At 49.0% G+C, this 13,670-nt stretch overlaps 1 protein-coding gene across 2 annotated transcripts; it reads right to left on the bottom strand.

Moving 5' to 3' along the window:
* Window positions 1-524: 524 nt before the first annotated feature.
* CCL25 (C-C motif chemokine ligand 25) lies at window positions 525-11,392 on the bottom strand. Of its 2 annotated transcripts, none has more exons than XM_029051921.2 (5): window positions 11,313-11,392; window positions 8,980-9,097; window positions 5,195-5,307; window positions 4,015-4,101; window positions 525-1,406 (listed from the first exon to the last, which is right to left on the bottom strand). In XM_029051921.2, the coding sequence occupies exons 1-5, from the start codon at window positions 11,371-11,373 to the stop codon at window positions 1,402-1,404; spliced, it is 384 nt and encodes a 127-aa protein (XP_028907754.1). In that variant the 5' UTR covers window positions 11,374-11,392; the 3' UTR covers window positions 525-1,401. The 2 variants fall into 2 exon arrangements, with proteins under 2 accessions (XP_028907754.1, XP_028907755.1); XM_029051922.2 differs by having other exon boundaries at window positions 4,015-4,098.
* Between the last annotated feature and the right edge of the window lie 2,278 nt (window positions 11,393-13,670).

Here is a 13,670-nt window from a genome sequence, read left to right as displayed (position 1 = left end):
TCCAGCTTGAGGTCTTTTTCACCCATTTTCATGTCTAGCCATCTCTCTCCATCTGTGTTCATGGTACTTGTTTTTCAACCCTAAGGGCGTCTTGCACTTCTCCCTATTTCATTCCATTCTGTTTTGAACAGACCACTTTCCAATTTGGGTCCCTCTTCGTCCTATTCTTGCTTTCCAAAGTGGTAGCCACCTGGGCTAATTTAGTATCACCATTCATTCAATTGTATTTATTGAGCACTTACTGTGTGCAGAGCACTGTACTAAGCAATTAATCGAGTGACCATGTTCTTGATTCCTCCAACCCAGTCACCAGTAAAGATATTTACCAGAGCCAAGTCCGGGCCCAATCCCCCAGGGTGACCCTCAGGCTTCTGGTGCCTGCTTGAGCTAGCTGGGCCCCCACCCAACATGGCTTGAGATCGGGAGCGGGTTGGAGCAGTGAGTGAGAGGGACAGAGACACAGCACATTCTTTTTCTATACAAGTTTATTTAACAAACTTACAAAAAAAAATAGAAAACCCATGTGAATTAAACCCCAAACCCCTTCACACAAACCAAAGATCAGCCTGCTGGAATCCTAATGCTTGACAAGTACCATATTGAACCAAAGAGAAGGTGGAAAGAATCATAAGGCACCATCCACCTCTTCCCAGTTCTCAGTTGTGGGAACCTCCCAGTGTAAATGAAAACTCATTTTTTATCTCCTGTTTCCCTTCCTTCACCCCTCCACTCCTGTAACATCTGTTAGTAATCCTGCTGTGCATCCAGGACCTAAGGGACCACCCCAACCAGAGAACTCTGGTGAGCTAAAGACCTAGGTAAATACTAGATTTTTTTTCTTGATTTGGTGTTTTAGGGTCTCCTTGTTCATCTGAGTGCGAGTCCTCCAGTCAGACTCCCAACTCTCAGAGGGGTGAACCCAGGTCTTCTCCTCTCTCTGTGTTAACCACAAAGGGCGGCACCCACCTTGGCATTTCAAAGTGTACAGCTGCTCCCACTCCTATGGCAAAGTCACATCCTCCATACGCTCTTCAATGCCTCTGGCTCCAGGCTTAGTGGGAGGCCTGACTCGCTCTCCCTGAAACCCCCTTTTGGAGGTGGGGGGGGTGAGGGGTGATTTCCAATTGGGCACCCCAGTTGGTCCAGGATGCCAATTCCCAGAACACGAGAGTAGGTGAGTTTCTCCAGACAGTCCCTTCTCACCCTCTACAGGGGACAATATGGTGTAGCATAAACTGACCGATCCAGTGTGTGTGGCAGACCTTTTCTTGGAAGACATTTACAATCACGTGGAAAATTCCAGAAGTGACATTAGGTCAGAAACAGTGGTACTGCAGCTCCATTTTCCCCTTGGGGTCCATGTTGACTGCTGAGTTCCCGAGAGCTCCCCTTCCTGGATCCCTACCCTGAAAAATAAATTAGACCCAGAGATGTCATTGGTGTCCCTGGGGAAAGGCAAGGTGTGGGAGATCTTGGAATTCTAGCCCGGCCCTGCCCGCTTTGCCTATGCTCCACCCTCAAGGCCTCCACCCCCACTCACTGTTTCTAAGGGACTTCATGTCCCCCCACACCCCTGGCCCTCTGCTGCCTCATCCCCAGTTCTACCACGGCTCCCACGACCAGTGGTGTGACCTTGGGCAAGTCACTTAACTTCTCTTGGCCTCAGTTCCCTCATCTGTAAAATGGGGATTAAGATTGTGAGCTCCATGGGGGACAGGGACTGTGTCCAATTTGATTACCTTGTATATACCCCAGTGCTTAGAACAGTGCTTGGCACACAGAAAACACTTAACAAATAGCATAATTATAATTATAACTATTATAGCGTTATGATTAAGCCCATGGGCACTACCATTCCTGGGTCAGACCCACAGTCTAATCCAGCCCGGGGTTTTGTCTCCAACAGGGACACCGGGTGGCTTGGAAGAAGTGTGGGCTGGTTGCCCTCCTGGACAGCCATTCCTATGGTTAGGGATGGACCATCCAACACCCCTCACTCTTCCCTCCACATTCAAATTTCTCCTCTAGTCATCCATTAGGGCCTACTCTACCCCGAATCTATCCAACCCCTCTTGAAATTGCTGAGAATTTTGACTGCACGATTTCCTGTGGGAGTGAATTGCATATGTTTCCTTTTGTTTGCTCCAACCCCACCACCCTCGAGCTTCAGTGGACCACTCCGAGGCCAAAAACACAAGGTCCAACCCAGGAGCACCTTGGTGCTGTGGGATTGGTGAATAAAAATTTTGTATGCCCTTGTCCACACCCTTCATGACTTTGTAAGTTTCAGTCGTGCCCTTTCTGTCACCCTGCATCTTCCCAAACTGAAGAGGTCTAATCTTTTCAGTCTCTCCTTCCACAGAAGTTGCTCCCCCCCCGCCCGGCTGTCTTAGTTGCCCTCCTCTGTCCCTGCTCCCACTCTGTTCTGACCTCCCCGCTGCTGGTGCCGTTCCAGGTGAGAACAGGTTGAGGTTTTATCCAGGGGTCATACTGTGCCCCATGACTTGGCTCCCAGCAGTGCCCAGCACCAAGCTGGCCTCTGTGGCTGCTACCGCCCAGTGGGCAGATGGTTTGAATGGGCAGTTAGCGACAGCTCTGAGATCTCCCTCCAGAGTCACGACTGATTGCTCCCAGTCCAAGATCCAGCGGTTGTAGTTTGCGTTGCTCTTACCTGGCGGCATCACCTGTAGTTTGCTCACACCGAAGCTTCACGGCCCTGTTCGGCTCCTTGCTCGGCTCTGTGAGCGGCACCTGCAGTTTGTCCCTGTCGGCCCCATGGTTCTCCACGCCAAAGGGCTGAATGTCCCTGCCCCCAGGGAGATTGCACTGCACACTCCCCCTGCCCCATCAGTTATGAAGGTGTGAGCCAAGAGAGTCCTACAGGGGCACTCCACTCTTCACATTTCACCCTGAAAAGTAGCCTTTCACCCCCCTCCCCCAAACACAGTTTCTGGTCTTTGGGCCCATTTCCTGTCCGGAACAGAATGATTGCTCCAATCCTGTGACTACTCAGGTTCTGCAGAAGCCTTTGAGGTGGGACCTTGCAAAGAGTTTTGGAAAACAGTAAGTCCGTCAGACCCTTGTTTCCCTTCCATCCTGTCACAGGGCTTCAGCAGATTGGCGAGGGCTGATTCCTCCTGCAGGCTCCATGCTGTCTTTCCTCCCCAGGCTGCATTTATAATAATAATGTTGGTATTTGTTAAGCGCTTACTATGTGCCAAGCACTGTTCTAAGCGCTGGGGGAGATACAAGGTGATCAGGTTGTCCCACGTAGGGCTCAAAATCTTCATCCCCATTTTATAGATGAGGGAACTGAGGCACAGAGAAATTAAGTGACTTGCCCAAAGTCATACAGCTTACAAGAGTCAGGATTAGAACTCATGACCTCTGACTCCCAAGCCCGTGCTCTTTCCACTGAGCTGCGCATTTATCTGAGCACCCTCTGAGCCTGAAATGAGTTACCTATTCCCCTAGTTGGCCAGGCAGGGCAGTGGCACTCACTGATCTAGACATTTCCAGAATCACCACCAGAAGCATTCTTCTAGATGGGTGCCACATTGGTGATTTTCCAGTCCTCTGGTTCAGTAGCCATGTCACACATTGTTGCCAGGAGTTCCTTTAGAACTTTAAAGTAGGAGTCATCTGATCCCCATAGGTTGTCTACATCTTGGATCTCTATTTGGTCTAAAATATCTTGTGTGGTCACCACAGTGTGATCCAATTCCTCTGACCAATCCGTTTTGAAAACAGCTTGGATGTGAGAATCCTTTAATGTCTTCCTCAGTAAAGACTGAACTAAAGAATCCACTCCCAAGGTTACCTTTTGCCCCACGATCATTAAGTAGCCCCACCGATTCCATAGGTGGCTTCTGACTTCTAGGTACTTATTGCCCAGTCTGTATTTCACCTACCGGACTCCCCTGAATCCTGCCTGAGCTCTCTGCCCTGGTCAAGGGGGAAGCCTCTGGATCTATTGCTCCCACAGTAGATCCCTTTAGGGAGGACACTACTCACCCTGCCCCCGCTGGGAGGAATTCTGTAGAGTGGTGGGAGAGTGAGGCATGGCACGAGGATGGGGCAAACTGGTCCTGGTCACTCCTACTGAGAGACAAAGTGGCCATCAGTTGATGTGGACCACTGGAAGTGCAAGAGAAGAGCTGAGGGAAGTTTAGAGAAGCAGCGTGGCCTAGTGGATAGAGCTCACTAGGCCTGGGATTCAGAAGGACCTGGGTTCTAATCTTGGCTCTGCCACATGTCTGCTGGGCAAGTCACTTCACTACTCTGGGCCTCAGGTACTTCATCTGCAAAATGGGGATTAAGACTGTGAGCCCCATGTGGGACATGGACTGTATCCAACCTGATTACTTTGTATCTACCCCAGTGCTTAGAAAGGTGCCTGATACATAGTAAGTGCTTAACAAATATCATAAGAGAAAAAGAGGGAAGCAGTGGGGGTGCCTCAGTAAATCAGTCAGTTGACTGTCTCAGCTGAGGACCCCCAGCAACCCAAAACCAGATGCCTCAAGTCCTATTGTCTACAAAACCCAATTGTCAATGGTTCCGTAAATGGAAATTAGCAACCCAAGAATTTCAGTCAAAAAAGAGCCTCAGGAAGGCTAGAGCTTAAACTAGGGTTCAAGTTAGGGTTCAGCCTAGGGGTGAGGCAAGGGCATGAATAGGGTTTGGTTGGGGTTGAAATCAAGGTTAGGATTTCAGATATGGTCATTCCATAGGCAGCACTGAAAAATCCAAGGATAATAATAATTAATAGTAATAATTATGGTATGTTAAGCACTTACTGTGTCCCAGGCACTGTACCAAGTGCTGGGGTGGATACGAGCAAATCAGGTTGGACCCAATCCCTGTTCCACATAGGGCTCACAGTCTCAATCCCCATTTTACAGATGAGGTAACTGAGGCATAGAGAAGTGAAGTGACTTGCCCAAGTTCACATAGCAAACAAGTGGCAGAGCTGGGATTAGAACCCACGACCTTCTGACTTCTGGCCTTCTGGTAGTACAAAGCAGGGTACGTGCCCCTTAGAAAACTCCTGTTCTGGAGCAGATTTGGGGGCCAGTGAAGACAGCCTAGGGCTGAGGAGGTGGACAAAGTGGTCCGCGGATGGGTGAAGTCCATAAAAACGCCTTGGCCAGGACAGATTCAGGCCCCAGGAGCTGTGACAGCCCTTACTCACCTTGGAGTTTCTTCGAGTGCCTGAACCTCTCATCCACTCTTTTCTTTGCCAATTTCACCCACTCCTCCTGAGGGTTAGCGCAGAGAAGTACTTTACGCCTCCGGAAGTGAAAGCTGAGACAATCAGAGATGCAGATCATCGTGGGAAACACCAGACTGTGGGTGACCTGGAGACAAAAAGTCTCTTCCCCTGCCCCTGTATCTGAGAGTCCCAAGGAGATCCAGGGAGGTGTCTGGGATTGAGTGGGGAGCTGGAGCTTCCCGGCTGGAAAATTTTGTCCTGTTGCTACTGTCCTGAGAAAGCCTTATAGAGGTTTGGGTAGAGTTCTGAGCAAGAGGTTGAGGATGGGTTACTAGAGGCAAAAGTTAGGGATATTAGAAGGTTTGAGAAGGGTTAAATAGACCCTTGGGTGATAGATCCATTAATAGTTATTAGAGATAAAAGTGACAGATGAAAACCAGTCCACGCATATGCCACTGCTGGATCAGATCCAAGGCCTGTCCAGCCCAGGGTTTTATCTCCATGGAAACAGCATTCTTGGAGAAATCAGGTCCTGATTGCCCTCCTAAATATCCATCTTTGTGAATAGGGACTAACTTTCCAATGCCCTAACTTTGCCCTCCACATCCCTGCTTCGCCCTCCAGCAAGCCAACATGGACCACTTGTCCCTGGATGTGCCCAAGCCCCTCTGGGACTAGCCAATCTATTCAACTGCAAGACTTCCTGTGGGCAAAAATTTCAAATGCTCCCTCCTCTGCCCTTCACCCCCATCCCACCACCTTTGTAAGAAAGAGAAGCAGTGTTGCCTAGTAGGAAGAGAACAGGCCTGGAAGTCAGAGGACATGGGTTCTATGTACTCTCCCAAGCACTTAATACAAGGCTCTGCACACAGTAAGCACCCAATAAATACTATTGACTAACTGACTGACTGGCTAATCCCAGCTCTGCCATTGCCTGCTGTGTGACCTTGGGCAAAGTCACTTCACTTCCCTGGGCCTCAGTTTCTACATCTGTAAAATGGGGATTGAATACTTGTTCTCCTTCCCCCCTTAGACTGCTAGGCTAATAATAATGGTATTCATAAAGTGTTTACTATGTGCCAAGCACTGTATTAAGCACTGGGGTAGATGCAACATAATCAGCACCCACATGGGACTAACAGTCTAAGTAGGAGGGAGAACAGGTTATTTACAGATGAAGTAACTGAGGCACAGGGAAGTTAAGTGACTTGCCCAAGGTCACAAAGCAGGCAATGGCCGGAATTAGAACCCAGGTCTGGGACAGGGACTATGTGGTCATACTGATTATCTTGTATCTCTCCCAGTGATTAGTACAGTGCCTGGCACAAAATAAACACTTAACCAAAACCACAATTAATATTATTTCTTTAATTGTAAACCTACCTCCCTTAAGCTTCATTGGGTGTCCCCTCATCCTACCCTGGTACTATGGAATTTGGGGAACAGCAATTCTGGATTGGCCTTAGCCACACCTTTTATTCTTTGGTCAATGTCAGTGAAGTCTCCTCTCAGTCTTCTACTTTCCAGACTAGAGTCCTAATATTTTTTAGTCTATTATAACACAGAAACCACCCTAACCTGCTGATCTAGCCTACTCTTGGTTGTTCCTCCATGTCAGAAGGCCCATTCCTAACCATCACACAGTTCCTCCAATAAGCTTGTTGCCATGGAGACCAAACACTGGGCTGGATGGACAGTGCATCTCAACCAGGAATGGCACTGCCCATGGGATGATGATCGTTATACTTTTGTCTCTCTTGGGAACTAATCCATGAAATGGCAGGGGCCCAGGGTGCTGCAGTCTAGGCTGGGAGACCCAAGAAAGAACTCATTGAGGTCAATGGAGGGGGAGACATAGGATGATGAGGAGGGTCACTGAAGGAAAAGAAAAAGTGGGACGGGTATATTGAAGGAGTTTGTGTTTGCACATTTCTTGGAAAAGTCTTCTGCCGCCCATGGGATGGGGCATGCTAGTTGGTGGTGTCCATCCATTTCTGAGACAACCAAGTAAGCCCTTAATGTAGCAAGATAGTGCCACTGAGCTAGGCCCTCTAGACTGTAAACTAGTCCCTCTAGACCGTAAGCTTGTTGTGGGCAGGGAATGTACATTATTTATGTTGTATTCTCCCAAGTGCTTAGTACAGTGCTCTGCACACAGTAAGTGCTCAATAAATACAACTGACTGACTGACCTGGGTCCCAGATCGGGCCCATCACCAACATGCTGTGTGGGGGGGGTGTCACCCCACACATCCACTCCATCACCAAGGCCTGCCGGTCTCACCTTTATAATATCGCCAAGATCCGCTCTTTCCTCACCACCCAAACGGCTATCTTACTGGTACAGGCTCTCATAATATCCCAGCTGGATTATTGTGTCAGCCTTCTCTCTGATCTCCCTTCCTCCTGCATCTCCCCATTCCAGTCTATTCTTCATTCCGCTGCCTGGATCATCTTCCTGCAGAAACGCTCTGGGCATGTCACTCTCCTCCTTAAAAACCTCCAGTGGTTGCCTATCAACCTCCGCACAAAACAAAAACTTCTCGCTCTAGGCTTCAAGGCTCTCCATCACCTTGCCCCCTTCTACCGCTCCTCCCTTCTCTCTTTCTACTGCTCACCCCGCACGTTCCTCTCCTCTGCCGCTCACCTCCTCACCGTCCCCCATTCTCGCCTATCCTGCCGTCCACCCCTGGCCCACGTCCTCCCACTGTCCTGGAATGCCCTCCCTCCTCCCCTCTGCCAAACTAACTCTCTTCCCCTCTTCAAAGCCCTACTGAGAGCTCACCTCCTCCAAGAGGCCTTCCCAGACTGAGCTTCCCCTTTTCCCTCTGCTGCCTCTCTGCCCCCCCTTCACCTCCCCTCTGCTAAGCCCCCTTCCCTCCCTTTCCCTCTGCTCCTTCCCCTCCCCTCAGCACTGTGTTCATTTGCTCGTTTGTACATATCTTTATTACCCTATTTATTTTGTTAATGAGGTGTACATCCCCTTGATTCTATTTATTGCTATTGTTTTTGTCTGTCTGTCTCCCCCGACTAGACTGTAAGCCCGTCAATGGGCAGGGATTGTCTCTATTGCCGAATTGTACATTCCAAGCGCTTAGTACAGTGCTCCGCACATAGTAAGCACTCAATAAATACTATTGAATGAATGAATGACCTTGAAAAGTCTCTGGGTCTCACTAAGCCTCAGTCTCCTCATTTGTAAAAAGGGCATGAAAGGATGCCTGTCCCTCCCCACACTCCCATATCTCAAAGACTGGGAAAAGATAGAGAAGCCCCAGCTCAGCACTTCCGGGGTTCCTGTACATATTTTAGACTCATTTATTCAATCATATTTACTGAGCACTTACTGTTTTGCAGAGCACTGTACTAAGCGCAATTCGGTACTTAAGCGTAACTCCCCTTTTCCTTCTTCCTCCCATCTGTAAATGACCTCAGTATTCACCTTCCCTGCTAGATGGTAATGTCCTTGAGGGTAAAGACTGTGCTGTACTCTCCCAAGGGCTTAGTACAGTGCTGTGCACAGTTAGTGCTTAATAAATCCTATGGATTGAATCCAGCCTATTTGACTTTGCCTGGTCAACACCTCTAATACTTTCTCTTGCCCTTGCAACCCTGTCCCTTTGGTTCAGCTGCCTCTGCCCTCACACAGACAGTTCCTGGCCAACCAGCTCAGACTGGGCTCCCAACCCACCAGCTCTGCTATGGTATGTGTCAAGCAGGACCAGAACTTAGGGTGGTTGGGGAAAAGGGTGGTGCTCTGCTTACATCACCGCATGCAAGTTGCAGCTCCCATTCACCCTCTGGATAGTGTACCGCCTTATATGTGGCAGCATGCGTGGATCGATCCTCGTGTGGTAAGACAGGCAGCAATCTTCATAGGAACCTGCCAGAGACAAATGCAGAGCTCAGGTGGAAAGTGGGTTGAAAGTTATCATTATAATTATTTATTATTATTATTGTATTTGGTAGGAAGAAGCATGGCCTAGTGGAAAGAGCATGGGCTTGAAACTCAGAGGACCTGGGTTCCAATCCCAGCTCTGCCACAATCATCAAATCACAATTTCTCAGTGCCTCAGTTTCCTCAACTGAAAAATGGGGATTCATTAGCTGTTCTCCCTACTACTTAGACTATGAGCCGCGGGTGGGAAAAGGACTGTGGGCAACCTGATTAACTTGTATCTACCGCAGTCACGGGCTTCTCCTCCCCCTCCCATCCCCTAACTGTAGGGGTCCATCAAGGGTCAGTTCTTGGTCCCCTTCTATTCTCCATCTACTCTCACTCCCTTCGTGAACTCATTCGCTCTCACAGCTTCAACTATCGCCTCTATGCGGATGACACCCAAATCTATATCTCCTCCCCTCTTCTCTCTCCCTCCATCCAGGCTCGCATCTCCTCCTGCCTCCAGGACAGCTCTACTTGGATGTCCTCCCGCCACCTTAAACTCAGTATGTTCAAAATAGAGCTCCTTATCTTCCCTCCCAAACCGTGTCCTCTCCCTGAGTTTCCCGTCACTGTGGATGGCACAACCATCCTTCCCGTCTCACGAGCCTGCAACCTTCGTGTCATTCTTGACTCCCCTCTCTCACTCACCCCACATATCCAATCCGGCACCAAAGCCTGCCGGTCTCACCTTCATAACATCACCAAGATCCACCCTTTCCTCTCCATCCAAACTGCTGTCACGTTAGTACAGTCATTCATCCTATCCCGACTGGATTACTGCATCAGCCTCCTTTCTGACCTCCCAACCTCCTGTCTCTCCCCACTTCAGTACATACTTCAATCTGCTGCCCGGATTATCTTTCTACAGAAACATTCTGGGCATGTCACTCACCTCCTCCAAGAGGGCTTCCCAGAGCGCGGCTCAGTGGAAAGAGCCTGGGCTTGGGAGTCAGAGCTCTTCGGTTCTAATCCCGGCTCTGGCACTTGTCAGCTGTGTGACTTTGGACAAGTCACTTAGCTTCTCTGTGCCTCAGTTACCTCATGTGTCAAATAGGGATTAAGACTGTGAGTCCCACGTGGGACAATCTATCTTGTGTCTCCCCCAGTGCTTAGAACAGTGCTTGGCACATAGTAAGTGCTCAACAAATACCCTCATTATTATTACTACTAAGCCCCCTTTCCTCAGCTCTCCCTCCCCTCCGTGTTGCCCCGACTCGCTCCCTTTGCTCTACCCCCACCCCCACAGCATTTGTGTATATATGTACATATTTATAATTCTATTTATATTGATGCCCGTTTACTTGTTTTGATGTCTGTCTCCCCCCTTCTAGCCTGTAAGCCCGGCATGGCTAGGGATTGTCTCTATTGCTGAATTGTACTTTCCAAGTGCTTAGTACAATGCTCTGCACACAGTAAGTGCTCAATAAATACGATTGAATGAATGAATGAATGAGTGAATGAATGGAAACAGTGCCAATCAAGTTACAAGACTCTGGTAGAATCACAACCGGCTGAGCTCCTGCCGGACTTCAAAACTGTACCCTCATCGCCCCCACCCACATCCACACCCACACACACACACATATTGGGGCAGTGCTGGGAGATCAAAGGTGTGAGGAACAGCAAGCCCCTGCAGCTGTTCGGACACTTTTGATCCCACTAATCAGTAACTACCCGATGGTGAAATCTGGCGGATGGGGCTTCCTTAGCAGGTGCTCACTCTGCTACCCCCTGCCCCACCCTGCTCCTAGGGAGCAGGCTCAACTGACTCCCAGTCAAAGGGCAGGCTCAGGGGAAGGTTATACCCAGAAAGCCAGCAGATAATAGAAACCCAGATCTCCGATCTCTCCCCCAGCTCCCATTGTTGCCCTTCATTGCAGCGTGGTCTTGACAGAGTAGAAGCCCGTTCCCCCCAGCCACCTGCTCTTCCAGTGGGGCAGTGGGGGTTGGTTAGATGCAGCAGGAGGGATTTAGGTTAGACATGAGGAAAAGCAGGGGTGGAGGGAGGGACCCTCTGAAAGTGAAATCAACCCCGGGCTGCTGTGACCGCGGCCCCCACAAGGAGTTATCTGCTTCTGGAAACTGAGCCGGAGGGACGACTCAGAATGAGGTGACTAAGGCCTAAAGGGCGGGAAAAGGGAAAGCAGCACCATACCTTGGCTATTCCCAATGTGGAAATAAGCCACCATCAGCAAAATGAGGACCTGGAATTTCATCGTGCCAGACTGGTCCGTCTTTGCTCACCTGCAACCAGAAGCAGAATTGATTCTCAGAGGGGCACTGAAAATTTCAGCCAATGTCTCTGACTCTTCCTTTCAGAAGGTGAAAGGACCTAGGGTTTCTGTTGCTTGAGTAGAGTCTATATTACTTTGTATGGTATTACTTTGGCTAGGGCATTCTTGCCCATCTTTCTCCACCATTAAATAGAGCTGACCTTCAGCTCAAAGATGAGCTTGCTAACAGTGAGACTGCATCCATGAGCGAGTACCTACAAAAGTGGGGTCAGGCACCTTTTCTGGTTCCTTGCCCTTTGGGCGAGCATTGCTCAGACACCAGTGGTGAAGAGGGGAAAGGTGGGCTCTTTCATCAGCAGGACATGGAATTGATTAGTTTTTGCTGTAGTGGTGAGGGTTTGCACAGCCTCAAGGGAGAATGGGTGTAACTTGTGATCACAGAAGAGAATAGCTCTGAGATCTCCACAGCCGCAACAGACACTACTGTGCCCTCTCCCCTTTGGTAAGCCAGCGGTCAGTACGATACTCAGAGTGACTTAGCATTCATTCCATAGTAAATATTGAAAACTTACTGTGCGCAGAGCATTGTACTAAGCACTTGGGAGAGTACAATATAACAATAAACAGACACATTGGAGTTTACAGTCTAGAGGGGGAGACAGACATTAATATAATAATAATAATAATAATGATGATGGTACTTGTTAAGAATTTACTATGTGCCAAGCACTGTTCTAAGCACTGGGGGGGATACAAGATAATCAGGTTGTCCCACATGGGGCTCACAGTCTTAATCCCTATTTTACAGATGAGGTAACTGAGGCACAGAGAAGTTAACTGACTTGCCCAAAGTCACACAGCTAACAAATGGCTGAGCCGGGATTAGAACCCATGACCTCTGACTCCCAAGCCCAGGCTCTTTCCACTGAGCCATGCTGCTTCTCTGAATAAACTACAAATTAAAAATAAATTATAGATACGTGCATAAGTGTTCCGGGGCTGGGAGGGTGGATGAATAAAGGAAGGAAGTCAGGGTGACACAGAGGGAGTGGGAGAAGAGGAATGGGAGGCTTAGTCAGGAAAGGCCTTAAGTGTTTGAGGGTCTTTTCAGCCCCTCAAAAGCAAGAGGCTGTCCTCTCTGCCTTCTACCCTCTCTCCAGTGCCCCATATAGCATTTGCGTGTGTGCGCACATATGTCATTTTTTCCTCATTTAGGAGTGAAAGCAATCAGGTGTTCCAGGGGGTAGGGGAGGAGAGAAACAGCCGAGAAAAGACCTACTCTCCGAAGCTGAGGTGGCTGTAAGAGACAGCCAGGGCAGGGACTGGGCGTGGGGCCAAGCCCCACAGCCCTTCCTCATCCCAGCTCCAGGTGGCTAGAGCAGCAGGGCACAGCAGCCTACTGTCGTGGCAAAACAATTTTCACAGAGAAACAGCTGTTCCACTCATTTCTGTTTCACCAGAATCAAGTTCCGGACTTTTGGAGTTTATTTTCATTCCTGCCCCTACCAGACCATCAGCCCCTTGAAGGGAGGGACCACGTCTGACCTGATTAACTTGGATCTACCCCAGCACTTGGTACGTAGTAAGTGCTTAACAAATACCATAATTGTTATCATTATCGTCATCATTACCTCTGGAGGCCTAAAGTTTTGGTGGGTCTACACTGATTCAATCTGTCCCTCTGGGCCCTTAAAAAAAAAAATAACTGTTCACTCCCACTGTCAATAGAGCAAAGAGGGGAACTGCCATTCGGCTAGCTGAGCCACTGATTTTCAGTTTCCTCCATTGCCATTTTCGCCCTGGTATAGACCATGTTTCACTTTCCAACTCAGCTTAGAAATCACTGCCGCAAGGAACCTCATGAGGTATTTTGCCTTGGATTCCTATAGTACTTTTATTCCCAAAGTGTTCTCACATTAATTAGCTCATTTTTGCCTTCACAACCAAGCTGTGGGGTAGGTAGATATAATACTAGTGGCATTTAAGGGATAACTCTGCACCAAGCACTGTTAATTGCTGGGGTAGATACAGGATAATCAGCTCAGACACAGTCCCTGTCCCACATGGGGCTCACAGCTCAGGGGGCTAAATAGGAAGGGGAACAGGTATTGAAGCTCCATTTTACAGATGAGGAAACTGAGGCATAGAGAAGTGAAGTGACTTGTCCAAAGTCACACAGCTGGCAAGTGATGGAGCCAGAATTAGAATCCAGGCACTCCGACCCCCAGACCTGTGCTATTCCCACCAGGCCATGCTTAAGTATTTTGGTCCATTTCCCC

The sequence above is a fragment of the Ornithorhynchus anatinus genome, chromosome X1, assembly GCF_004115215.2.
Source record: "Ornithorhynchus anatinus isolate Pmale09 chromosome X1, mOrnAna1.pri.v4, whole genome shotgun sequence".
NCBI lineage: Eukaryota > Metazoa > Chordata > Mammalia > Monotremata > Ornithorhynchidae > Ornithorhynchus > Ornithorhynchus anatinus.
The sequence above is the reverse complement of the archived record's forward strand: the minus strand, read 5'-3'. Positions and strand labels throughout refer to the sequence as shown.

What these genes read in the sequence shown, in the direction of transcription:
- CCL25 (XM_029051921.2), bottom strand. Translation starts at nt 11,373, where the DNA reads ATGAAATTCCAGGTCCTCATTTTGCTGATGGTGGCTTATTTCCACATT. An exon ending in CCACATTGGGAATAGCCAAG is followed by an intron (nt 9,098 to 11,312) that starts GTATGGTGCTGC and finishes TGTCTCTGGCAG; the next exon opens with GTTCCTATGAAGATTGCTGC. An exon ending in TGCAACTTGCATGCGGTGAT is followed by an intron (nt 5,308 to 8,979) that starts GTAAGCAGAGCA and finishes TGATTGTCTCAG; the next exon opens with CTTTCACTTCCGGAGGCGTA.